This window comes from Mesoplodon densirostris, chromosome 4 (genome assembly GCF_025265405.1).
Source record: "Mesoplodon densirostris isolate mMesDen1 chromosome 4, mMesDen1 primary haplotype, whole genome shotgun sequence".
NCBI lineage: Eukaryota > Metazoa > Chordata > Mammalia > Artiodactyla > Ziphiidae > Mesoplodon > Mesoplodon densirostris.
The window spans coordinates 23,372,494-23,387,505 of NC_082664.1; the positions used below are offsets into that span (position 1 = coordinate 23,372,494).

The 15,012-nt window shown below is 37.0% G+C and overlaps 1 protein-coding gene across 1 annotated transcript in view; it reads right to left on the bottom strand.

Annotated features, from left to right (window-relative positions):
• Positions 1-15,012, bottom strand: part of TSHR (thyroid stimulating hormone receptor) — a 163,543-nt gene that overhangs the window by 71,501 nt on the left and 77,030 nt on the right. The window contains exon 3 of the mRNA XM_060097966.1: positions 1,842-1,913. Coding sequence (XP_059953949.1) covers positions 1,842-1,913 — 72 coding nt within the window. The remainder of the gene's footprint in view (positions 1-1,841; positions 1,914-15,012) is intronic.

A 15,012-nucleotide genomic window follows, 5' to 3' on the forward strand; every position in this document is an offset into this window, starting at 1 on the left:
TGTACTCACTTCCCTCCCAGTTTTATTTTTCTCTACTGTCTCCACTCCCAGCCTAAGCTCCAGCCTCAACAAACTTATTTTTAACTTCACTGACATCCCTTTTCTCTTCTGCTTGGAACTATCTTTCCATCTTTTGTTTTTTGGCCAGATAATACACATTGCAAATTAGGCACCATTTCCTCCAGGAAGCCTTCACTGACCCCACCCCATATCCAGGTAACAGACCTCTCATATGAGTTCCCAGGTCACCCTAGAACTGACCCCATCATGGCACTTATCACTCTCTTAGGAAGGAAACTGGAGGCTCCATAAGTATTGTCTACTGTTGTATGTGACACATCTAGCAAAGCACCAGGCACAAAGTAGGGCTCAATAAATATTCATTGAATGAATGAATGAATATAGCCAAGTAGAGACACCAAATAGGCAATTGTATAGGGGAGATCAGGGAAAAGGAAGAGCTAAAGGGGAATTTGAGGCTTTTAGCTTTCAGACCACTAAATGGTGTTGCTGTTAAAAGAAGGGGTAGAGAGGGAACAGTTTAGGAGGAAGATGATGAGTTTATTTTGGATATGTTGTTTGAAGTGTCTGTGGGACATCAAGGTGACACTATTTGGAAGGAGGTTTGTAATACAGGCCTGAACTGTAGGAACAAGTCAGGGCTAGAGATACTCATTTAGGAATTAGTTGTATTAGGTAATAGTGAAGCCAAAGGAATGGGAGTTTTCATTCAAGGTGTGGAGGGTATAAAGGAATTAGGACAAAATAAACAAAGAACTGTTATGTAAGTAACTAAATGAAATAAAATAGGAATCCAGGAAAGGAAACTGAGGAAGAGTAGCCAGGGTAAGATGTTAAAAAGAGGGAGAGAACAACATCAGGGAAACCAAAGGAGGCAAGAATTTGAAAAAGGAAGGGCTGGAAGAAAAAGAAAAAAACTGCAGAGATGTTCAGCTGGGATGGTTTCTCAGTCTCAGCACTATTGACATTTTGGACTAGATAATGCTTTGTTGGAGGTGGGGGGCATCCTATGCCTTGTAGGATGTTGAGCAGATCCTTCCCCTCTACACCTTAGATGACAGTAGCACTCTTCTCTTCAGTTGTGACAACCAAAAACGTCAAATGCCCCTGACATGACACAATGGATACTCAATAAATGGTCATGAAATGAATAAACTTAGCCAGAGATCACACGGGCTGGTTGTATTGTCATTGGTAGGCCTGGATTATCTGCATTGCTTGTCAGAATCAACTAAATGAAATAAAGACCTGGTTCATTTCAGACACAGATATACTCTTTGTCAATGCAACATGGAACCCCTTTTTCTCCTCACTCTTGAGTGTATAGCAATTCAGTTTTCTATGATTTCAAATTTTCAAATTAATTTTAGTTATTTTTTAAAGTGAGAAGTCTGAAATCACTGGCTACATTTACGACAAAATGTCAACAGTTGTACTAGTGGTGAAAAGAGAATCAAGAATTGGTAACTGGGATAGATAGATTAGAGATAGATATATAGATCTGTTTAAGGGAGAGATTCCTGGCTAAGGTTTTGCCACATCTCAAAATATATTGATATACATCAAGAATTATTAAATTCTTAAAGCCAAAGGAATTTAAATTTACTTTAGGTTTAAAAAATCATTTAGGAATTAAGGAATAAAGATGTAGTCAAATCAAATAAACATCTTGTACATAAACTTCATATATATTGGAAATGTAGATGTTATTGACTTAGGCAAGTGCGATATATAACAAGTATTTTTCTTGATAGAACACATTTAGAAAATAACATGTCACAATTGCAAACTGCTCTTTATATTAAAAAAAATTGACTTACATCCTGGAAATATTGGGCAGATTTGAAAATGCATGACTGGGAATGGTTTTCAGATGAGTCTCTATAAACTTCCTATGAAAATAACAGTTACACAATTAGAGTTTAAATCATTAGACTTTTCTAGTAACCCACCTTAATTATACAGAACACATTATTAGAAGCATGACAATCCTTACAATGTATATTTTATCATACATAAGCAAGAAAACAATTTCCCCCCCAACAAAACAAGAATTGAGAGTGAGAATCAAATGCAGACAATAAATCTTCAAACTTTGCCTTTGAATTATCAGTGAACTAGTATGCCTTGTATAACATCATATTTAATTTGTTAATGGAAGGGCAACATAATATATTCATAAGTTTATTAAGACTACTGAATTCACGGTCAATGGAAATATCTTGAAATGCCACCAGAGTATGTATTAAGAGGATTAAATGCATTTGATATATCTTAAAGATTAAAAATAGTGGTATGATTATAATCTTTTTGCCCAAGCAAAGGTCTCTTCAACCATTACCTTGATCTTATCATCAACTTGCTGCAATTTGGAAATTAATGACTGACAAGGAGCTAATTCTTCTCAGGATCATGATGTTTTTGTTGCATATGCAACCAAATGGTTGTGTCTTTTCTTCCAGTTTGCTTTTTTGTTACTTTTCAGAAGGCTGAGAGTGGTTTCCTTTCTCAATGAGACATCTTTATGCATTCCAGTATGTCTCTCCACCTTGATCCTCCATTTTTTATTGTCTTTCTTTGTTATAGCAACTGCTTGAATAGAATTCTGTATGGAGAAAGGTGTACTTACTGTTCTAGCTGGCTTTGCAAAAAGCCAATGCCTCACCATGCTTATCCTCTTCTCCATGGGTCTGTTTTTGCCATTTAAATGTTGGTAATTACACATTGTTCATTTGCTACCTTTTAAAAAGACATCATACTGAGATTGTGTATTTTTCCTTCTAGGCTGCAGGGTTTTTTCTCAGTAATCTATTTCCTTGATCTATGTACTCTTTGAACTACTAATTTTTGCAGTGATTGAAATATATTTAGAATTTCTGGTTTCTGGTTCTGCATGACTAGAGCCTGGAAGTCACCCCTCCCTCCTAACAGTAAGCAAAAAGTTGAACAGACTGAAAAATCAACAACTCTTCTTGGATCTGTGGGACAGGGGAAGACATAGGGCAAGCCACTGTCCCCAGGACTGGAGAGACAGGTAAATACAAGGAGTCCCTACTTCCCAGAGCAGAGACTCATGAGCAAAAACTATAAGGGGGAACCAGTGCCAGGGTAGGGTAGGAAAACCTGAGCTGTGATTGACCAATTGCCAGAGGTGCAGTGCAGACAACTCTGAGAGTTGGAAATTCTAGGAGAACCTAGTCACAGGCGGACCTCCACAATTTTGTGAGATTTACCTCCAGGAGTTCCACAAGGTTCTAAGAGTAAACACTAGGGGAAAATCCCTTTATGCTTCTGTCAAAGGGAGGGGAAAAGGAACCATCTGGAAATACAGTTGACCCTTTAACAATGGAGAGGTTGGTTAGGGGCACCAATGCCCACACAGTCGGAAATCCACGTATAACTTTATAGTTGGCTTTCAGTATCTGCAGTTCTGCATCTGCAGATTCAACCAACCACTGCTGGATCAAGTAGTATTGTAGTATTTACTACTGAAGAAAATCCACGAATGACCCATGTAGTTCAAAGCCATGTTGTTCAAGGGCCAACTGTACATCAGAGCACTCTGTTCTTTTTAACAAGGCCTGCCCTCAGGGGAAACTAGTTATCCAGATGCTGTGGAAGGGACATACACAACTCCAGCTCACTCTAGCCATTCTGTCCTACCTAGAGGGGAGAGAAAAAAACTGAGAAACAGTTGTGAAGTTCACAGTCCAGAGGCATAGGCTCACTAAAAGACCTAATCACAGGAATATAGAACACTTCCCCTCCCCTGACATCTTATCACCACGTTACTAAGACCTATTTATAGCCATTCCTTTTACCCACTACATCATGTCTGTCTATCAAGAAATATATCTGTAACTTGCCTCATCAAAGCCTCAGTAAAACCAAATTAATTTATAAAAGGTGGCAGAGGGAGGTGATGTGAATGACAAAAGGGTAGATTGTCAGCCCTTTGCAATACTGGTGATTCAGCATAAAGTGCAATATGCCTTCATATGATTCAAGAAATTCAGGTCCCATAGATTACCTGTACTCCCTCACAGGTCTCCCACTTACATTCCCTTAATTGGATTGATTAAAAGCCTGTTGGTCCAGATCCAAGTTTCTGAAGTTAAAAAAAAAAATGAGAATAACAAGTCTTTGGGACTAAAATCTCCCAGTAAAATTGGGCCATGCCTAAGAAAAACAAAGGATAAGGTACACACCTGTTGGTTATCACCCGAAGAGACTTACTTAAGTTCACAGATAGTCTTACTTATAGAGCATGTCCTAAGGCATGGATATTGAGGGCATAGTTATCTAAGATTTTGCACACTGCTTGTAGGTAATGTGGACTTAATTTGTAACTTTCATTGGCTAAAAATTTGGGGGTTTATTCTGTCTTCAAAAGTAAAGAAGCTATACTTAATTTAAAAGAAAATTAGAGTAACAATGGTTTCAGAGAAGTTTGACTTGGAACAGAAATAACATCTAAATGCAATTTAATAGCCTTTGGTTAAAGTTTCAAATAATGTGTATATTGTTTTCCAATATATGAATTTCTGAAATTTGTAATACATGTTTCTTGGATTCTCTCTTTCTCTTTCACACACGTAAACACATACACACTTTAAGTCAGAACAAAGATCTTTTTCCTACTACTGAGTTAGTTGTAGTTGATGGAGTTCAGGACACACTATCCCAAAACATATTGTGTTGGCATACTGAATACTTTAAGCTGGAGGAATCTGAGAAGCAGAGGTGTCAGAAGGATTCTCTGCCTCCCCTTCACACTCTGAAGCAAGCCCTAAGACCCTCATGTGAGAGGTGCCCTCCCCGGAGGAAAGGAGCAGCCCTATCATGGAAGACAGAGGGATGCCAAGGGGATTCTGAATGAACAGACCTTGCAAGTTTCCCCTAGTTTACTATTCTCAGCTCATACCCCTTTGTCCTGTCACATTTTCCCACCACTTTCCTATCTTCATTAAACCTAGCATAAGAATGCTCAAGTTTAATCACTTCTTCAAGTCTTCATTTCTTCATGAAGGCTCCCATGTCATGTAAAACTTGCATTAAGTATATTTGTATGCTTTTCTCTTGCCACTCTGTGTTTGGTTACAAAGCCCTAGCTGAGAACCTAGAGGAGTAGAAGGGAAATATTTTTTTTTTCCTCACCTACATGCAGAACGTGTTTTAAAAGACAAACATTTTTGAAATGCTAACATTTTGCTTGATTGCACAAACAAGATATTGTTCTCAGCCAGATTTCTCATCAAAGAAAGCCACCCATATAGACTTGAGGATATGGGGAGGGGGAAGGGTAATCTGTGACAAAGGGAGAGAGAGGCATGGACATATATACACTACCAAACATAAGGTAGATAGCTAGTGGGAAGCAGCCACATAACACAGGGAGATCAGCTCGGTGCTATGTGACTGCCTGGAGGGGTGGTATAGGGAGGGTGGGAGGGAGGGAGACACAAGAGGGAAGGGATATGGGAACAGATGTATGTGTATAATGGATTCACTTTGTTATAAAGCAGAAACTAATACACCATTGTGAAGCAATTATACTCCAATAAAGTTGTAAAAAAAAAAAAAAGAAAGCCACCATATAAATGCACTGATAAGAATTATGTATCTCAGTACAGCTGTCTTACTAATGATACAATATGCACAATAAGTCCTAAGCAATAAGTCCTAGCCTAAGATGAAAATGAATGATCTATTTATTGAATGAACTTAGTTAATAACATGATGATTATAATGCAGAAGACTGGTTTCAATAATGTTAAATGAATGAACTATCAGAATGGCCACTGATCATACAAATTGCCGAATTCAATTTAGCAGCTTGTACAATTTACCTGGATATAATCATAGTAATGTGTATATAATCTGTAAAAATAAATTCATTAATGAGTTAAAAACATATTTTTTTACTTTGGGTATAAATTGTCTTGGTTGACACTCTAAAATTCACCACATATCCTCTACTTTCTTCCCAAGCTTTTAAAATGTTATTATTCTGATTTACACAAAAATATGTAGGAAGAGTTTTCTCTTAAAGCATCTATCTCCCTTCTAATAAAGGGCAAAAATCCTGGGCTAGGGCATGACATCTAGCTAATTAAATAATGATGACACCGTATTTATTTATAGAAACTTTGTTCCATTTTTCCCCATTAGTCTTACTATGAGGATCCTGGAGAGTAAGTTATTGTAATATGTGGATGTCTTTCTGACCTCTAGCTGACCCCAGATGCATGAGCCTTAACCCTTAAGGAGGTTTGGTGGTGGTTTTGTTAGGCAGTAATTTTGTAACTAGAACTAACTGATACGTGTTTATCATCAACTTCTTTCTCTTTTTTGTCCCCTCACCCAGGGACATAGAGTTGGATGCTCTTTCCATTGTCTATATTTTCAAAAGCAGAACTTTATTCAAAGAATCTTGTGACTTTGTGATTACTGCTTTAAAAGCAGATGGGAGAGGAAAGAAAGCAAATGATTGTAATTATTTGGCCAAAATATTTTATTTTACTTTCAGAATACATTTTGAATATTTTTGGAAGAGAAAAATACGTATCTAAGAGTATATTCTTTTGATAAAAACATTAGAAAAGCTTTACACTATTATCCAAAGGATTAGCATCAAAATAGTGTTTATTTCATATGAAAATACACCAGGTACAGAAGAGACTCTGCTTTTTTTTTTTTGATGGTTCAAAATAAGAAGGCAATGATTATTCTCTCTAAAATAGAGTGAAAAAACTCAGAAGGCTTACTTTATACAAATAGTATCAGTATTTACTATTAATGACTAAGGCATCACATATAACTCATTGGGGAAAAAAGTTTACAGCTATAGTTTTGTATCCTAAGTGGACTATGTACATTTAATAGTTAAACAGGTTGGCTTTAAGATATGGAAATTACAAGAGAGAATAAATATTTAAGCTGCTGATGTAATTTAATTTGTTTTTCTAAGACTTATTTAACCAAGAAGTATCAGTGAGAATATGACTTAGAGTCAAATGTTTCCTTTGGGCTTTGAGCAGGCAAGATTTATATTTCTCAAATATCTGCATTTGGAAGCTGCAGTGCAGAAATAGAAATGCATGTGAAATGCCACTGATTGACTTACAGATTTTGCCAAATAGGATCCAGTTTTAAGTACTATGTACTCATAATACATAGTTTGTGTGTCGGTGTGTACATGTGGGTGAGGTTTTAATTAATCAATGCTTCAGGTTTCCCACTACAGCCTTTACTTGATAAAGAATGTGGAGTATGAGCAGATGAGCCAGACTGAATCTCATGAGTTGAGAATCCCTGCTGATCTTTGCCACGGCTGAGCTTGTGTGGTCCAGAAACACCAAACTTTCCACTTGCGTGTCACATTTTTGGTCTCTTGGCAATCAGCTGAGAATATTTTATTTTTTTATAAATTTATTTATTTATTTATTTTTGGCTGCGTTGGGTCCTCATTCCTGTGCGTGGGCTTTCTCTAGTTGCAGTGAGCGGGGGCTACTCTTCGTTGCGGTGTGTGGGCTTCTCATTGCAGTGGCTTCTCTTGTTGTGGCTTGCGGGCTCTAGAGCACAGGCTCAGTAGCTGTGGTGCACGGGCTTAGCTGCTCCAGGGCATGTGGAATCTTCCTGGACCAGGGCTTGAACCCGTGTCTCCTGCGTTGGCAGGAAGATTCTTAGCCACTGTGCCACCAGGGAAGCCCAGGCTGAGAATATTTTGTGATTCTGCACCAAGCTTGTTTGTTTAATATTGTCATCTGCATTTCTTTCTTTCTTTCTTTTTTTTTTTTTTGGCCATGTGTGCGTCTTGGGGGAGTCTTAGTTCTCCAGCAAGGGATTGAACCCGCGCCCTGGCAGAGAAAGCATGGCATCCTAACCACTGGACCACCAGGGAATTCCCTCGTCATCTGCATTTCAAGGGCTCCTTTTTATTAATTTTTTAGTTAAAAAAATTTTAGGAGAAAGTATTTTTTATTCAGAATTACATTAACTCTATTTTTAACAGCTTTGTGGAGGTTAGTTGACATACAAAAAACTATACATAATTAATGTATACAATTTGATGAGTTTGGCCATATGTACCCATATGGGTTTCATGCACCCATGAAACCACAATAAAGGTAATAGACATATTTATTGCTTCCAAAAGTTTCCTGTGTCCCCTTTTCTTTGTTTTTTCTTGGTTTTCGCGTGTGTGTTAGGAACATTTAACATGAGATCTACCTGCTAAACAAATCTTTAGTGAACAATACATTATTGTTAACTACAGGCACTGTGTTGACTAGCAGATCTGTAAAAGCTCCTTTTTATTAAATACTTGTGTCAATCAACTGATAATTTATTTAGATGTGCCAAGTGTGACAATAAAAAGCACTGGAAAGTACTGGCAGTAGAAGAAGACAGAATTGGTGCAAATAATCCAGATACTTATATATTGTGAAGTTGTACACTATAAACTGGACAATATTAAATATGACGTTTATCGTTTTCCCATTGTTTCTACTTTGCTGAGAAAAAAATTCTCATTGGTGAATTTGTTTTACCACTGTACAAATTTTTTTTTCTAACTCTGTGGTGAGCTGTGAGAGAGTGCAGCAAGCACGAGGATTAATATCAGGGATGTAGACCCAGAAGAATCACGCAGTCAAATAGTTGGGACTCTTTACATATAGGCCGTATGTTTAAGTATGAACAAATTTTAATCTGTACTAAGTTGTGTTTTCTGTTTTTGGTGGTAGGGTAGGATTTCAGTCAGGGCTGCTGCTGAATTATTTACAAACAGTACAAAAATACCAGGTGATGCCTGCAGCACAAGGTGTGAAACTGCAACACCCAGATTCCAGAGGCACCTATGAGTCATCATTCTGGGACAGACAGTTTCCATTTGGGCTTTAATTTTTGTTATCTGAGACTTAGAGACCCAAGCAATGGCCTGAGAGATCTGGCTTATGGAAATTGTACAGTTTATGTCATCTGGGAGAGAATTTTCTATTTATGATGCTTGGTTTCCAGATTAAAAAATACATATTTAATTTAGTTTTATTTCATTTGGGATACTTATTGTATTGAAATATTTTCACAAGTATAATTTGTGTCCAGTTAAGTTGCACAAACCTTAAATGTCTACTTAGCTACTTAAGGGTATACCAGTGTGTCAACAAAAAAATTAATCAATAGTCAGTCTAAGAATGAAATGGAAATTTTTATTTGAGCCAGTCTAAGGATTATAACCCAGGACACAGTCTCTCAGAGAGCTTTGAGAACTGCTCTGAAGAGGTAAAGGGGAAGGCCAGTATACATTGGATTTTGGTGAATGGGGTATATACAATCAAACACACATCTCAGTAGAAATTTGCTGCTAGTCACAAGGAACAGACGTCTTAGTTAATGGTTTAGTGCTTTCCTAAGTATGGGAAGATGCAAGAATCCAGGTTTATAAAAAATTTCCCCTGAAAATATCTACCTGAAGGTCTGTTCTGCCAGTTTTCCCAGAGTACAGACTGCCTCATCCTGATCTTCGCCATGAATTCCTTTCAAGGTATATTGCAGGTCAGCGACTGCAGTGGCTAATGTGTAGACCTGGGTAGTGGACAACATTCTTTATTTTATAATCTCTTCCCTTTCGGTCTTAATTTCAACCAAGGTTTGGGAGGCATTTCATGAGCAATTTGTCCCATGGTGCTAGGAATGCTCATCCCCAGGTCAGGTGAGGATTTCGTTGATAGGCCATTCAGTGTGCTGTTACTGAAGTAGGCCCTGTTAACAGTAGCCAAAATCCTCTGGACTGCCTGTCTTACTAGTCTGTCATGGTCCAGGAAATGGTTCCCTCTTGTTGCTTCTCCTCATAATTAGAGTTACATTATTACAACAATTGATCTTATAGAATTATAAATTTGATCAATTAGGTTTCAAGGCGCTTAATCATCATTAATTTTATCTGAGTCTCAGTCACACATTTGGTAATATAAGAAACAATAATCTTGTACAATTAGGCAGAATACAAGGAATATGACTAGTAATATTAGTAGGTCATCAGTTAAGTATTTAAGCTAAGAACTTCCACTGGGTGTGGGCCAGTATCTCCTCAGGTTGTGTGAATAGCCTGTTCCACACCAATCGTTATCTTTAAGGGAAATGATACACTGGCATTGTACATACAGCTCACCAGAGATGTCTGCACATACAGGGGAGTAGTGAGTCACTGTGACTCATTCTAGGATTGAGAAAGGAATGTTATCTTCCGAGGAGTTACACGGCTGGCGCCAGAAGGAGAAAATTGATCTTTAGGGTTGAGCAGTTATTTCTGCTGTTGGGGAGGTCTGGTTAACATATAATGCAGACACACAATGTGCACTAGAGGGGAGGGGGGAGGCCAAAGGGCAGAGCAAAATTTTATGTTTAAATTTTTCTTGTCTTGCTTTAAAATATGAATTTGTATTTCATCCAGTATAGGTAGGTATATTTACACTTTACATATATGAACACATACATCCATGTGACGAGGACCTGGATCAAAATATAGAATATCTCCATCATCTGAGAAAGTTCCTTTGTGCCCCTTTCCAATCAGTAACCCCATCCCTCTCAGAAGATAACCACAGATTGCTCTTTTTGTTAACTTCACATAAATGTAATCATACATTAGCCACCCTTTTCTGTCTGGCTTCTTTTGTTCAACTTAATGGTTTTGAGATTCACCCATGTTGTTGCCTGTATCAGTCGTTCCTTTTTATTGCTAACTATGAATACACATCATTTGTTTATTCATTCTCTAATTGATATTTTTCCAATTGGGGCTATTATGGTTAAAGCTTCTATGAACATCTGTGTGCAAACTTTTTATGGGCATATACAATCATTGCTCTTAGGTAAATACCTAGGAGTGGGATTTATGAATCATAAGTAAATATATACTTAATTATAACAAAAACTGCTGGTTTCCAAAGTGACTGTACCATGTTCCCTCTTACCAGTGATGGATGGGAGTTCCAGTTAACTCCGCATCCTCACCAACACCTGGTATTATCTGTCTTTAAAATTTTAGCCAGACTGGTAGATGTGTATGTAAATACCAATTGGTATTTACCAATACCTCATGATTGGTATTTTTAACTGCTAAAGTATTTGGAGATATGCACAGTCATGTAAAAAAGTATATTTGTAAACCCAAGTGTGAAGGTTAATTTTGTGTGTCAACTTGACAGGGCCATAGAGTGCCCAGATATTTGGTTAAACATTATTCTGGTTGTGTCTGTGAGGGTATTTCTGGATGAGGTAAACATTTGAATGAGTAGGCTGAGTAAAGTAGATTTCCCTCCCCATTGTGGATGGACCTCATCCAATTCATTGAAGGCTTGAATAGAAAAAAAAAAAGGCTGTATAAGAGAGAAAATTCTTTCTCTCTGCCTGCCTATCTTCCAGCTGGGACACTGGTCTTTTCCTGCCTTTGGACTCAGACTTAACTGGAACTTACATAGAGCCTCTCCTGATTCTCAGGTCTTTGGACTCGGACTGGAAATATATTGTCAGCTCTCCTGTGTTTCCAGCTTTCCAACTGTAGGTCTTAGACTTCTCAGCCTCCATTACCATGTGAGCCAATGCCTTATTGTAAAAAATCCTTCTCTCTCTGCCTATGTCTCTGTATATAGAATATATATGTATGTATTCTGTTTCTTTGGAGAATCCAGACTAGTACAATAAGAATGTAAATTTAAAATGATAAATATCTACATAACTCTGAGCCAGGCACTATGAAAGTACATTACACTTATTACTTCATCATCATAACAGCCGTGTGAGTTACGTAATATTATTATCCCCATTTTACAGATGACGATCTGAGATACAGGAAGGTTAAATAACTTGCTAAGAGCCACACAGCTGTTCAGTAGGAGAGCAGGGTTTTAATCACAGGCAAAAAGACATCAGATTCTTCAGTATACACTACTGCTTGCTGTTCTGCAAAATATGAAATGTAGATGATAATAAAAATACCTACCTCATAGGGTTGCCATGAAGATTTAATAAATTATTGTTAGAAGCACCTAAAACAATGTCTGGCACATAGTGGTTGAACACTAGATGAGTTTTTTTTTTAAAGAAATAAAAACATACAAATCTGTTTGCCAATTTATTAATCAATGATGAGAAATACAACTGTCACAGGGACCAGAGTAGTCATGATGCCAAGCCCATTTTTTCTTGTGGGCAGACTATTGTAGGGAACCAAGACAGATTCAGGAGATTGCGTGTAGAGCATGAAATCCATCAAAAGAAGGAGACGAACTCATTTTTTTAATGCTCTCAGGCTAAGAGAGCCTAACATCACCACTTCTTACAAGGAATGACCTTGTCTGTGGGATCACAGCACTTTGCATTCACTGGTTTAAGTTTCATTTGTCTTGGACATTGACTAGACAGGAATTTCCACAATTCTCGTGTGTGACTCCACTTTCTCTCTGCATTTATGGCTGATAAATTCTCTGCCAGATGGATATTTTCTTCAACTAGATTGCATGAGGTTGTTCTATTTCCTTTAAGAGATTTTATATATCTCTATTATGATCCATTATGTGTTACTTTAAAAATTTCCTCTATTTCATTTGTTTCTAATTTACTAGGGAGCATTACAGTGCAGCCTCAATGTTTTTGGGAATATTTTATTACAGAGCCTTGGACTACAGTTTACTTTGTGTGGTAGTCGTACTTGGTATGTAAATAAAAGAAAAAATGTAAACGGTTCCCTTTAACACTTCCTCAACCCTCATGGAGCATTTTAGGCTTTGAGGAGCACTGTTTAAAACCTATATATTTGTCTAAACCTTGTTATTTTATGGATGAATAATATGAGGAAAGGTGGAGTGACTTAAGTTCTTATAATAAAGTAATAGCAGTCCTGCAAGCATTCCACTATAAAGTATATACACATATGGTGTTCTGAAACTACATAACCATAGGTTCTTTCCTTTGTTGTGAAGGTGTGACCCAGAGGCACTTCAGGAATCAACACATATTTAGTACTACACATATGTTGAGTGCTTACCATGTTCCAGGCACCATGCATGGTGAGGGGAATGCGATGATAAACAACTCAGATGGACATCCTGCCTTCATGAAGCTGAGACCAGTGGAGGAGCTAGACATTAAAAAACCTATTTAATACAGTTAACTTACTATATTATTATCATTGTGTTAATGCTATGACGGAAGAGCCCAGATCTGTGCAAGTGCATAAGAAGTCCTCTCCAAAGAACTGATTTAAGCTGAAACCTGAAGGCTGTAATTTATAACAGAATCTGAAGGATTAAAAGTGTCAGTGAAAGAAGCAGGGTGATGGACTGGGAGTCAAGGCTTTTTGAACCTTAACCAAAGAAGGGTGATAATATTATCCACTCTTCTCACTTAGTTATTATGAGGAGAAATGAAAAGTGAATTATATATCACACAATACTGAATGAATGTCGGGAATTATAATGCATGAAGTCTTATATAAAATGATGCCCATAAACATAGCTGGCCTCCAGTTTGTACTCCAGATAAAAGCACTTGGTGAACCCTTGCCATCTGTCCAGTGTTCGAAAAGTAGCTTTCCTTAAAAATGGCAATGCAGGTTTTGGCAGAGGGTAACATTAACATTTTTTTCTGGTAGTCACGTGCACATTGGCAGTTCATTAAGTTCATCATCTCTCATTAAAATTTCAAAGTACTGTCAGTGAATTTTACCCAGGGAGAAAAGACTATTGGCTTAGGAAACTTTCAAACCAGTCAGGACAATGAGTGAAACATCAAAGAGTTAGTATGCATAGATTTATCATATATATATTCTATTCAGAAATGTTAAATACCAGGGTCAAATATTTTTGAAGGAGATGTGTGTGTGTGTACCTGTGTGTGTATGTTTTTGTTCTTGCTGTTGTTGTTAGGGAGAAGAAAAATAATTTTATTTAACAAATGATCAAAAAGCAAGTTCTTCTCATTCCTAATTTGCATTTCAGGTGTTAATTTTTTGAATGAGTTAATTTTCTTTTCTGTGCTTGCGTCTTAAGTGTTATACACTGATTTCAAACCATAGTCTTCCTCCCTACCACTTCTGCTGCTCTTCATACATTTATGTAGATCCAAATTTCCATTTGGTATTGTTTTTTCCTGCCTAAAGAACTTCCTTTAACATGTTATTCTTCTTGTTGTTGTTAGTGCAGGTCTGCTAGCAAAGACTTTGCTCAACTTTTGTTTATCAGAAAAAGTCTTTATTTTGCTTTCAATATGGAAAGATATTTTCACTGGGCCGGAAATTATAGGTTAACAGCTTTTTCTTTCTTTCAGTACTTAAAGATGTCATTCTGTTGCATTCCAACCTGTGGAGTTTCTGACAAGAACTCTGTGTATTTATTTTTTTCTATGGCTGTTTTTAAGATATTCTCTTTATCACTGATTTTCAGCAATTTGATTATGGTGTGCCCTGGTGTAGCTTTCTTTCTGTTTATTCTTCTTCTGCTTCATTAGAGCTTCTTGGACTTGTGGGTGTAGAGTTTTTATCAGATTTGGAAGAGTTTGGGTCATTACTGCCTCAAAATTTTCTTTTGTTCCCTTTCTCTCTCATCTCCTTTTGGAACTCCAATTACATGTGTATTAAAGACTTGATTTTGTCTTACAGGTCATTGATGCACTCTTCATTTTTTAAATATCTTTTTTCCCCTCTGTACTCAATTTTGGATATTTTCTATCGCTAAGTCTTCAAAGTCTTAATATTTTTCATTTTGTAGTGTTTAATGCCATTAAGCCCATCTAGTTAATTTTTCATTTTATGTATTTTTAACCATAGAATTCCATTTGGGTCTTCTCCATATCTTCCATTTCTCTCATTATGGTCATGTTTTCTTTTCTTGAGTTTCTTTAGAAGACTTATAACAGAAATTTTGTGTCATTGTCTGTTAATTCCATCATCTCTGTCATTATGGGTCTGTTGTTATCAACTGAGTTTCT